This window comes from Misgurnus anguillicaudatus, chromosome 7 (assembly GCF_027580225.2).
Source record: "Misgurnus anguillicaudatus chromosome 7, ASM2758022v2, whole genome shotgun sequence".
Taxonomy (NCBI): Eukaryota; Metazoa; Chordata; class Actinopteri; order Cypriniformes; family Cobitidae; genus Misgurnus; species Misgurnus anguillicaudatus.
This window is the reverse complement of record NC_073343.2, coordinates 28,358,927-28,371,142: the sequence shown is the minus strand read 5'-3', so window position 1 is coordinate 28,371,142 and position 12,216 is coordinate 28,358,927. Positions and strand designations below refer to the sequence as shown.

General features: G+C 39.3%; 1 protein-coding gene and 1 long non-coding RNA gene across 8 annotated transcripts in view; one reads left to right on the top strand and one right to left on the bottom strand.

Annotated features, from left to right (window-relative positions):
• The window catches only part of LOC141365364 (uncharacterized), a 310,045-nt gene that overhangs the window by 79,666 nt on the left and 218,163 nt on the right, over window positions 1-12,216 (top strand). The window lies entirely within an intron of this gene.
• Window positions 1-12,216, bottom strand: part of esrrga (estrogen-related receptor gamma a) — a 231,258-nt gene that overhangs the window by 27,925 nt on the left and 191,117 nt on the right. For 6 of the 7 annotated variants that reach the window (XM_055172189.2, XM_055172186.2, XM_055172185.2 and 3 more), the window contains one exon: window positions 9,057-9,239. In XM_055172189.2, the coding sequence (XP_055028164.1) occupies window positions 9,057-9,239 (183 nt within the window). The remainder of the gene's footprint in view (window positions 1-9,056; window positions 9,240-12,216) is intronic. The other variant, XM_055172184.2, reaches the window with a different exon arrangement.

Genomic DNA, 12,216 nt, shown 5'->3' with positions numbered 1-12,216 from the left:
TTGACTTCAAGTACCGCGAGAGTATTTCGATAGCAGTCTCCTCTGTATGATTTCTCGAATCGCTCTCGTGGGATTTTGATGTCATCTGCCTCTCAGTTCTTGTGGCGCCACATAAAGTCAAACAATGAGCCTGCTGATCCGTCACTGGTTAGATCAACGCAGCAGTCAAAAAACGGGATGCCGGAGGACCGATACGGGACAAATCAATTTGGCCCAAAATACGGGACGTCCTGGCTAATACGGGACAGTTGGCAACCCTACTTTATACACTGGTACATAGTTTAAAGGGATAGATAAAGATAAAAAATATGGTAACACTTTACAATAAGGTTGTATTTGTTAACATTAGTAAATGCATTAGTTAAAGGGGCCATGGCTTGACAATCGGACTTTTTCCATGTTTAAGTGCTATGATTGGGTCGCCAGTGCTTCTATCAACCTAGAAAATGTGACAAAGATCAACCCAGTAACTTAGTTTTGGTAAACTATTCTCTACAAGCACATGAAAAAATAGGTCATTGAAATTTGGCTCTCCTTATGATGTCATAAGGAGCTCTTATTATAATAATACCACCCCTTAATCTGCGCTATCCAACCACAGCACTGCCATTTAGTGCAGAGAAAAGCACAATTGAATTTTAATTGCAACAAACCACCATCATTGTGATCCGTGTTTGAATTTCAACAGCTCATTTGCATGTAAAAGGGCACACTCAAAACGGCACATTTTTGCACACACCTACAAAGTAGTAATTTTAACATGCTATAATAAATTATCTATATGGTATTTTGAGCTAAAACTTCACATATGTGCTCTGGGGACAGTAAAGATTGATTTGAGATCTTTAAAAAAAGTCTTGTGCCATGGCCCCTTTAACTCTTTCCCCGCCATTGACGAATAATCTCGTCAATTAAGAAATAAAATTGCATAAAAAAACTGATGAATTTTTATGTTAATCTGCAATACCACGATTATCCACTAGATGGACGCACTTACCCAATTTATGACAAAACTGAAGCCAAAACATTATTTACTAATTTTAAACTCTATATATGTTTTGATAATCGTTCTGAATCTGATCTTTAACAAAATTCCTTCACAAAAAATGCAATTATTTCAGCTTTCTGCTAAAGAAAAATACCCATATTTATTATAAGCAGAGAAAAAATATAGATATAGGATGAAACGTTTTTTTTCCCCATTTTGTATGTTTGTTCATTGTTTGTTTGAAAGCAGAGAGTCTGTTCTTTCATTTGATATATTTGTATATTTATATATTTTTAAAATAAAATTTTCCTGCAAGGCATTTCATGAAAATCACAAAAAATGCTGGCGGGCAACTTTTCAAAAAATGGCTAGCGGGGAATGAGTTTATCTTTGTTTATTTTAGTTAATGCCAATGCAAACGTTCAAGTTAGTGCAGTGTGTTTTGTAGCGTAGCTGTGAAAAACACAAACCTAAAATGATAAAATCGCTCATTCACATTATTCACGCAGACACATTATCTCCTGTCTTTGTGTTGTCCGTATTCCCTTTTTCTCCGAGTGTCAGCCTTAATTTAGTGCGTCTCACTTTGGTGGATGTATCAGGAGTGAAATCCCTGCTAAAAGTGAAAATTTGATTTGCTAAAAGGAGCTTAGGGCATCTATTAATCAATATTTGCAGTGTGTCAGGCTGAGGGTGGTGACAGACAAGGCCTCATTTAGAGATTGGTTGGAGTGGGAATATCGTCTAGGGGTGGGGGTGCCACGAATGGGTTTTCTCCTCTCATCCAGGAGGAGAGAAAAAGAGGAGGATCCCAAAAATCACATCTGGGAAAAGCGCTGGCAGCGGCATCAGCGAGAAGGAATAAGGGGCTTTACTCAAGTTTGAAGATAATTATGTTTACATATGATTAGCTCTTCCTCCAGTGGGCTCGCTGAGCTAATGAGACAAAACTAGCAAGAACGTTCAGTCAAAATGAGAGCGTGGTGAGAAAAGGAGGGAGGGAAACAGGGCCACTGTTATATTTTGATTTCTGTATTTTGACTGTTGCTCATGTAGAAAGCAAACCTGTGCTTTAGATAATCCCTTTCTCTTAGTGATTGAGACATCTTTGACTTCTGAAAAGGAACGAGAATGAAATAACTAAAACATAACTATGTTGCACAGGGCATTAGCCTTGGGGCAGTATTGTGTGTGCTCCGCTTCAGAAACTTTAATAGCCTTTGTTCGTATACAGAACGGGCCACTAAGCCCTATATACACAGGTCAACCAATAATGATGACACCTCAATCACACCTACGGACTGCATTTACGACACACCTCCCGTTTTTCCCCCTAACAAGGTTTTCTGGGAATATGTTAATCCCTTGTGCAGCTCAACGGTGCATCCGTCCGGCGAGCGCGTAATCATCTTATTATGCCCTGCGAAACCTCTCTGCCATATTTGAGTACAAATCTGGCTTCTATGACTGATTCAGTACCTCTCTCTCCTTCTCCAGAACCCATTACAAAAGCACTGGCCCTGACAATTGAGAGAACGAGAGAGAGAGGGCTGGAAGGTGTAGAGAGAGAGAGAGAGAGATGTAGAGGGGAGGCAGAGGAGTGAAGTGGAGTGTGGCAGTACCTCGGTATCTACATAAAAGAGATTAGAAACGACAGGATTCCATTTTACAGCTCAATCATATTGTGTTAGCACGCGCTTATCCGCGTGCCAGTGAAAATTGAAAGGGAAATAAAGAAAGAGAGAAAGTCCCAGAGATAGGACCAAGAATGGGAGAAGGCCGAGCAATTTCAGGCAACATAAAGGGGCCCTAACAGTGAGGGTCCTGTCATGCTAAAAAGCCAACGTTGGTCCGCACGCCGACCATTCTTGCAGCCCATTCGACAAGTCAAGTGCGACCACCCGCCATTGTGCACAGCTGTGTCGCGATAAGGCATGTCAGTGCGTTTTCGTTTATTTTATTTCTTCCCACTGGGGCTATTTATGAAAAAAAGCTTTGGGGTTTTGAACAGATTTTCCTCTTCTCTATTCTACACGGCAAGTCGTGTTATAGTCACGAAATATTTTTATTAAATTTTTCGTGTTCAGGACACGATTTTCTGCTTTTTCGTGTCATTGAGCATAAATGTCTTTTTCGTGTCACTCGCACAAATTTTTAAAAATAGTTTTTCATGTCCATGCCACGACTTTCTTTTCCGTGTCATTTTATGTAATGTCATTGTTTTTACCTATTTTTAAATCATTGTCGCTTGGGGTGGGGGTTAGTTTTGGGTTTTGGGTTAGGATGTACTTTTATGTGTTGGTTTCTACATGTTTTTCTTCCGATTTTGAAAACTTTTTTCGCTTGGGGTAAGAGTTGGGGTTTGGGTAAGGATGTATAAAATGTAATAGTAAGTCATTCTAACCCCAACCCCAAGCGACAATGGTAAAAAACAATGAGAAAACAATACATACAATTACATGGAAAAGAAAGTCATGCCACGGACACAAAAAAATTATTTATAGAAATTTGTGCGAGTGACACAAAAAAAGACATTCATACTCAATGGCAATCGTGTCCTGAACACAAATAAATTAATCAAATATTTTGTGACTATAACACGACTTGCCGTGAGAGTGGGTTGCTCTATTTCACAAACATTTGCTTCATCTACGTAGCGACATGTAGCTTAAAATTATTAAAGGAAGATAAAAAAAGTAGCTTAAAATTAGGTTGGCCATTCGTGCCAGTTACGCCGGACACATCCCGAACAGGATTTCGCGTGCGTTCTCCGGAAGTCGAGTTGCTCGACCGCATACGTCATTGAGGTCCTCACATTTCAGTTAAAATACATTAGAGATGTATTAAAATTAAGATTTATTTCTTTTAAAGGTGCAGTGTGTACATTTTAGCGGCATCTAGTGGTGTCTAATGGCTCAGTCTGCTTACCCCTCGTTTTTTAATCACACAGAGAAGCTACGGTAGCCCCCACCGGACAATCATGTCATCGGAGACAACTTAGTAAAAAAAGTTTGTCCATTAAGGGCTTCTGTAGAAACATGGCGGCACAAAATGGCGGCTTCAATGTAAGGGGACCCTCGGTATATGTAGATAAAAACGTCTCATTCTAAGGTAATAAACACATTACAATTCAATATGAAAAGTCTTTATATGCCACTGATAATATAGTTTTGTATATTATTTTTGCATTTCGGTCAAGAGATCCATCTAAAAATTACACACTACACCTTTAAGACATACAATCATTGTAGTTTCATTCTTACCTTGAAATGTAACAGTTGCTTTTCTGAAATTGAACCCGAAATATTAAACCTCGATGACGCATGCGGTCGACCAACGCGACTTCCGGAAAACGCACCCGAAATCCTGTTCAGGACGTGTCCGGCGGAACTGGTACCCTACTTAAAATCAAGCCAAAGACTATACGCTTTACTTAACACCAACTGTGACGTTACAGTCGTGATGTATTAAATTACACATTAAATTAAGTACAATGTTGCTTCAATGTTAAAAACAAAGTTGTGACTGCTGAGTTAGCGCTATAGGCTAGTTAATGCTATATGCTAGCGTTTAGGCTGAAGTTCTACTATTGACGTAACGTTTTGCAGGTCCATACTGAATAAACATAAACTTACCACTCAGAAATGTCCATTAACAATCTCCAAACACTTGATTATTCCTCAAAATCGGTATCTTCGTCTGATACAGGCTTAAACATAAGGTCTGTTTACCCAACGGCTCTGAGAAACAGCCAATCAGAGCAGAGCTCAACATTATTATTCATGACCCTTTCAAATTAGGTAATAATAGACCATTTTATTCCAAGGGCTAATCCTTGGGTTGTAAATGGACCTTCTATGTACACAATTTAATATATAATTTCAATGCATTCTTTGGCACCTTTAATATCACATTTCCAAATCATACTATCTCTCACAATGCCTGGCTTATGGGAAGGCCAGCCACGCAGCCAGGTTTAGTTCGGGGACCTTCTCTTGTTTTGTGTTTGTAAACCCCCGAAACGGCATATCAAATGTTTTCACGCCCTGCGTGAGCATGTAAATGATCAGAGAAGGGACGAAACGTCCGCACATTAAAAAAGCAATCAGAAAGGAGAGTCGCGTCTGCGCTGTGGCCGATGGAGCCGCCGTCGCGGCGTCTTTAACTCCATTCCGCAAAACACAGACTGCTTCATTATCCGCCAGCTCTCCGCAGCGGCAGCCCCTGTAATACTGAGTGATGTTTAAATTAGTTTACAATTTGCCTGCTTCTCGCCCAGGACAGATCGTAAGCGAAGGCGCTCAGAAATGTCAGCGGCGCTCCTAACCACCGTAACAAATTGTTGCCCGTACGCTGCACACCTAATGACTTCAAATTAGCTTCTGCGCGAGAGGCTGACAGTTTGTTACGTCTGTTAGCAACATAGCTGCCGTATCATGAGGCATAAATTGGTTTGGGCTCACGGGGAGAATGGAGGCCTTCATCAATTTGATTAAAAAAAATTACTGTACCATAGAAACCACAAAGACAAACTAGTCTGAAAATAGAGAAATCTACACACACGCGCAAGTGTTCGGGGCCTGAGATGAAGGAGTTGCGGATGAGTGGTTGGGGGAGGTTAAAAGGGGGCCGTTTATAGAGCTTGTCAATTGCGTGTGTGGTAAAGGTTGAGGTGGTGTTCGGTGGAAATTCATTTTGAGGGAAAAAATGTTTGTGTGAGAAAAAGGAATCTTGGGCAAGAAGGCAACTTTGACCGAGGGTCACAAATCCGTCTTTATACCGTATCTCGCTATAAGATCATTTTTCTTTGAAACCAAAATTTTCATCAGGATACGTTGGCAATCGGAGCGCGAGGAGGAGGAGATGAGAGCCGCAGGAATACCTGCTCCGAAGATGAGGGGGCTCCATCCCCTTCAAACAGACACAGAATTGCCTGCCGAGGTCTAATCATACAATCATCTCTCTTCTGCTGAGCAATCGCTCCCGGTCCGATGCAGGCACACAGGATGTGAACTCTTACACTGAACACATACTGTCGAATGAGAGACCCCTCTGTTTGCTTTATGAGCAGATGCACACACGGACGTATGTGGGATGAAAAATATAAATGTAAAAATGCATACACGCAGAGCAACACAAGTTTATATACACACTGAGACAAAGGTCTATAGGTTTGTACATCAAGTCTAGAGAAAACAAAGAATCCGTCATACTATTTTTATGTGCATTTGGCAATATATATACAACAAATTACACTACATATATTATATTACACCATACTACACATATACGGAATATTATGCAAGACCACGATGTTATAATATACCATACTATACTATATTATATACCACAGGCCTGTTGAATGCTGTATTCTGATTGGCTGAGAAATGTTTCATGGGTGTTGATTATTTTTCTGTAAACTGACACCTAGCCTTTAAAATGTCTTAAAAATAGGCACCAGAGCAATGTTTGTGGTAACCGTGGAATAAGCAGAATAATTGACTCCGGTCCTTTGAATTATTTGAAAATAATGCCTTACCACCTTGGGTGTGCGTCAATTATTCCTTACGAACTGCACACTACACTGTTAGAAAAAAATGGTTAAATAGGTATCCTAGCTCTCAATGGGGCAGTACCCTTTAAAAAGGTCCTAATATGTTCCATTAGGTACATATATGGTACCAATATTTAGCTTTGATTTACTGATGTGACGTCTTTTGGTGCAAAACCGTAACATATGAAAGGGTACAACATCACTGATAGCTGGGGGTACACATTTTGATGCAAATTGCTTCATATTTACAATACTATACAATACAATACCATACCACTATACTATACTATACTATACTATACTATACGTACTACATTATACTATACTGTTACACTAAACCATACCCAACTATACTGTACTATACTACACTGCAAAAAATGATGTGTTAATTTTTAACACATTGTGTGTGTCATGCCATTTAAGGCGTTATTTCATGTTAAAATAAATGAAAGGGCCAACACAAGTTGTGTTAAAAGTAATTCCATTACACCTTCTGTTTTATTATTTATTTTGCCGCCCACCACAGTCCTGCAATGTTAAATCAGAAATGTCTTGTCTGCAAGTGTTCATTTATCACAAAATAGAGTAACACGAGTTACCAACTCATTTAAATTTCAGTAATTGTAACTGCGTTACTTGATTTAAAAAAAAAAAAAAATTTTTAAGACGAGTAGTTATACGAGCAAGTTTGGTGGTACAAAATTAAACGTAGCGCTTTTCTAAGCGGATTTAAAAGAGGAGCTACATTTTATGGCGTAATGGCACTTTTGGGAGTACTTAGACTCGGCGCAGTAACACCCTTCCTCTCCCATTATGAGAGGGAGAAGGGGAGCGGACTTTTCAGGCGAGTCGAAGTACGAAGTGCTATTGCGCCGTGAAATGTAGTTCCTCTTTTAAATCCGCTTAGAAAAACGCTACGTTTTATTTTGTACCACCATACTTGCTTGTATAACTACTCGTCTTAAATAGGAAAAACGTTGATGTGTTTGGTCACTTCTAACTTTATCTCTAAATGGTACCATTGAATGAGTGGGGCTAAGCTAAATGCTATCGAAGCGTCGCAGCGCGCTCCAGCGCTTGCGTGCGCGCACACGGATGATGGAGGGATGTGTCAACAATTCTTGGTTGGGGTAGTGACATATTTTAATATTGAAAATGAGTAGACTATTCCTTTAACTCAATTTTGACCAAATGCGTAGTTACTGCGCTTTGGCTTTTGTAGGGCAGTATACTATACTATACTATACTATACCATACTGTTACACTAAACCATACTATACCATACTAATACACTAAACCATACTATTCCCTACCATACCATACTGCTATACCATACCATACTACTATACTATACTATACTATACTACAATACACTAAAGTACCCTACAATTACACTGTACCATACAACATACCATACCGTACTATATTCATACTATTCTATACCAATGTGCTTTCTGCACATTAGGTGAATTACATTAAATCCACAGGGTAAGCGTGGGTAAATGTGGCATGGAAAAGTCAAAATATCCCAATCCTGTATCTCGTGCCTAGGAGAAGATTGGCACTCTCTTAAGCTTTAAGACCATTATATGGCTTGCGTGGCGCTATTTCCTTGCCAAGCTTAGCAGGATTACATCCACAGCGCATAGAGAGCTACAAAACAACGTCTCATACGGTATAAAATAAATCATATTTTGGTTAAAAGTCTTGTTTTTTTATTGTTTACAAACACGGTAACAGTTTCATAATGAACAATAAGGGTATGCTGGTATGTTCACATGAATGTATGGTGTCTAACCATTATCACTGTTCTTGGATTGTGTGTAGAGAGAGAGAGAGAAAGAGAGAATTAGGTTCAGAAAGCTCTCAAATCAGTCACCTATAAGAAGCCCATTCAGAGACTGTGGGTATAAGTGGACCACCACTGTTTGACCAGGGCTTCACAGATTAAATGCAAAAGAAGGGCTTTGTTAAGAAGATTATTAAACTCCTCATTCTGTGAAGATCGATAATAAGCAGTGGCTTGGGGATGGAAGGCTACTTGTCTCAATCATGGTCATACCATTATCATTCATGTTTAATGTCAGAAAACCACGTTGCTGGTGGGCCCGGCAGAGGCAGCGGGAGGAAATTCCTGCCCTGCACGTCAGGTGTCACGCTGGACGGGGAGAGGAAATAAGCTTAAACTAAACAAACTGATCCTCATCTGCTGTCAGAGGAGAAATGCTGAGGTAAGGAACGTGTCAGAGGTGGACCGGTGATGGCAAACGTCCTTGATTGACACAGATTTGTTTAGCCTTCAGGAGAGCGTTTTGTACTTGCTGAATACAGCAATTACTCCAACAGATACAAACACGCTCTGCTGCTAAATATTGACGTGTACAGTGGAGTTCAAAAAGTCTTAGACAAAAGCTATTTCACAAAAAGATTTTGAAAACTAGAATAAGGTTTGTGATTTCTAGATCATGAATCCCTATGACAATATTACTGTGTATGCATGCGGTCATGTCATACCTGGGATATGTTTGGCCCAGCCGATGTTGACCACCAGTTCTCTGTCGGCCAGGTCACAAAGCGTAGTCAAGGCTTTGATGTCGCTGTCGGGCACGGTGGGGTCAGGCATGGCATAGATCTTCTCGGGCTCTGCCACCAGCAAGTGAGACACAATCTTGTTATCTGCAAGGCAGCCAAAGGGGACTGTGTTTGAACAACGAGGGAAGAACAAAGAAACAGATTGGGATTATACCAGCAAGGTCATATAGTGTTTGGTTCAGTAGCAAAGAAAGCAATAAGATAACATGAAATATTGGCAAAGTTGTTTTCTTTGGGCTGAAAAAGTGAGACTTGTGGTATTGAAAACACGGTTTTCGTTCGACAATAAACGCAAGAAACTATTGTGCAGTGGATTTTTCATGAAACCATACACCCTGACAAAGACATTTACACTATCAAAAATTGCTGGGTTCAATCCATCGTTGGGTCAAAAAGGGATGAACCCAGCCGTTGGGTTACATTAACCCAGAATTTTTTATATTTGACACAACAAGAGGTTAAAACAACTCAGCATAGGTTTAAAATAATACGCAGCGATTGGGTTTGTCCTTTTTTGACTCCCAGCTTTTGCTCCCAGCATAAAGTCACAATAAAATGTAAGTAGCAATTGTCGTGTTTTCCCTGTCGTGACATATTTACGAGTGAAACGGCTTTTCAAATGAGAAAAAGGTAGGGTGGCACTTGAAATCGTCCATTGAAAATTTATTGAACCGTTGGGTCATGATGCTATTTGCTAATCACTGCGATTTTTCCAGGGCCCCGCTCTCCCGCCATTCCTAGTGACCGGAAGTAAAGATAGATCGTTTCATGGAGGGGAAGAGATTTGCATTTTTAATTATGAGGGCACATACATTTTATAAAAATAATGAAGCTCACAGATAAGTAATTTGTAAAAAAAAACAATAACAACACAATGTATGTATGGTTTAGTATTAAAAAATATGTTTTTAATTTAAATTTTAATAAAATAAATAAAAATTAAACTAAATAATAATTTAAATAAAAATTAAACTAATATTACAGTTTTCAACAATGAGAGCAGTTCATGCTACTTTGTCTATGACAGATTTTATCAGTGGCGGCTGGTGACTTCTTTTTTCGAGGGCGCTCCATGCAAAGTTCGTCACAAAAATGTATGTAGCCCGTCATGTGTGGTTCGTAATTTCAAAATATGTGTTCTGCGCGTCGAGTGATCCTATGTGCATCACATGTCTTGTCAAAATAAGTGCCTGCTGCAGACGCATCTAAAGGGTTTATGATAAAAGAGACGATTGCGTTTGCCAGATACTCGCATAATCTCATGCATAATCAGAGTTTACTGTTAAGAGAGTGTATTTTGTAAACGTGAGCGTCTCTTTAATCATAAACGGTTTTGACGCGTCTGCAGCAGGCACTTATTTTGACATGTGGTTCATATGACGCAACAAACACATATTTTGAAAACACCAGCAACACACATGATACTCCGAACACTTATTTTGAATTTGCGCCCCTCGGATGAGCAGTCACGAGCCGCCACTGGATTTTATTTGTATTTTTTGCCAACAAGATGGGTGTTTTTTCTTCCTTTTACAATACAAAAGTGAGTCTACAGTATTTGTTAGGCTACAATAACTATGTTTGATTATTTGGGTATTTCCATATCCTGTTGTCCGTGACCCCATAAAAACAAACCTACCCACCGCTGTAAAAAAAACTATATATTGCAGTCCTATTCAGGATTATGCTGTGAACTGTAGCATGAACATTAGTGTTTAGAGGTATTTTATCCCTCTAATAAGAGAAAGGACACACATTTCAAATCGGATTGCTTCTGTGAGGAAGATTGTAATAGGTAATTAGCGACACCCTTACTGTTAAATGAAATTCATTTGCTGTTTAATCATCTGTGTCAATGCAATATGATAGACAGAGGCATAACTACGAACTCTGTGTGTGTCTTTGCAACCCCCAAATGAATCACTTTGAGCCCAGTTCATATGTTTGAGGTCTGAGGACACAAACACGATCACTAAATTAAAAAGCATTAACTTCTGAGAGATGTGTGTGTGTGTGTTGGAGGAAGGGGAAACGGATCAATCGGCTCAGCCCCTCTACTCCAGGGAACGGGGGGCGACTGTGAGAGCTATCTCTAGGTAAATCTTATTTAATGTTTCCCTAATTAGAATCAATGCAACCCAATTTCTAAACCCCATGCCTTTGTTATGTGCAAATAATCAATCAGGTAGGCTGGGACCATGGCTACTCCTTTCTGTTTGTGAAAATAAAGAGAGAACGAGAGAAAAGATAGAGAGAGCTTGGAGATAAACTGACAGTCTGCTAATGGGACATCCAAGATATCTTAAAGGGACACTCCACTTTTTTAAAAAAAGATGCTAATTTTCAAGCTCCCCTAGAGTTAAACATTTGTTTTTTACCGTTTTGGAATCCATTCAGCTGATCTCCAGATCTGGCGCTACCGCTTTTAGCATAGCTTAGCATAATCCATCGAATCTGATTAGACCATTAGCATTGCGCTAAAAAAATAGGCAGCAGTCGAAAATAGTCCCCTTAGTAACTTTCAATGGCAGGGGACTATTTTCGGGCAGTGTGTAATATTACTATGCCTGCTGCATCCATGTTACAGCAGCAAAGTTTTTGATTATTACGCCAGAATAAGAGTATAGTTCCATATTTTAGCCATATTTGCCTAGAAAATCGCATCTTTTAATTTTCTGTCGGTCTTAGTACACGATGTAACTACAGAAGAGTCAAGTTTTAAATAGGAAAAATATTGAAACTCTATTTTTAGCGCAATGCTAATGGTCTAATCAAATTCAATGGATTATGCTAAGCTATGCTAAAAGTGGTAGCGCCAGACCCGGAGATCAGCTGAATGGATTCCGAAACGGTAAAAATCAAATGTTTAACTCTAGGGGAGCTGGAAAATTAGTATATTTTCAAAAAAAGTGGAGTGCCCCTGGTGCAACAAATTCTGATTGTTGGGTTTTGTTGGATAAGCGAGTTAATCCTGTTCTTAGGAGTTGTTTGTTTTTACAACATTAACATGACAATAATGTTTTGATGTAAAATGTTTTCTAAAATAGTTCAATTATTGCTTTTGTTGATGCAACATCTACAG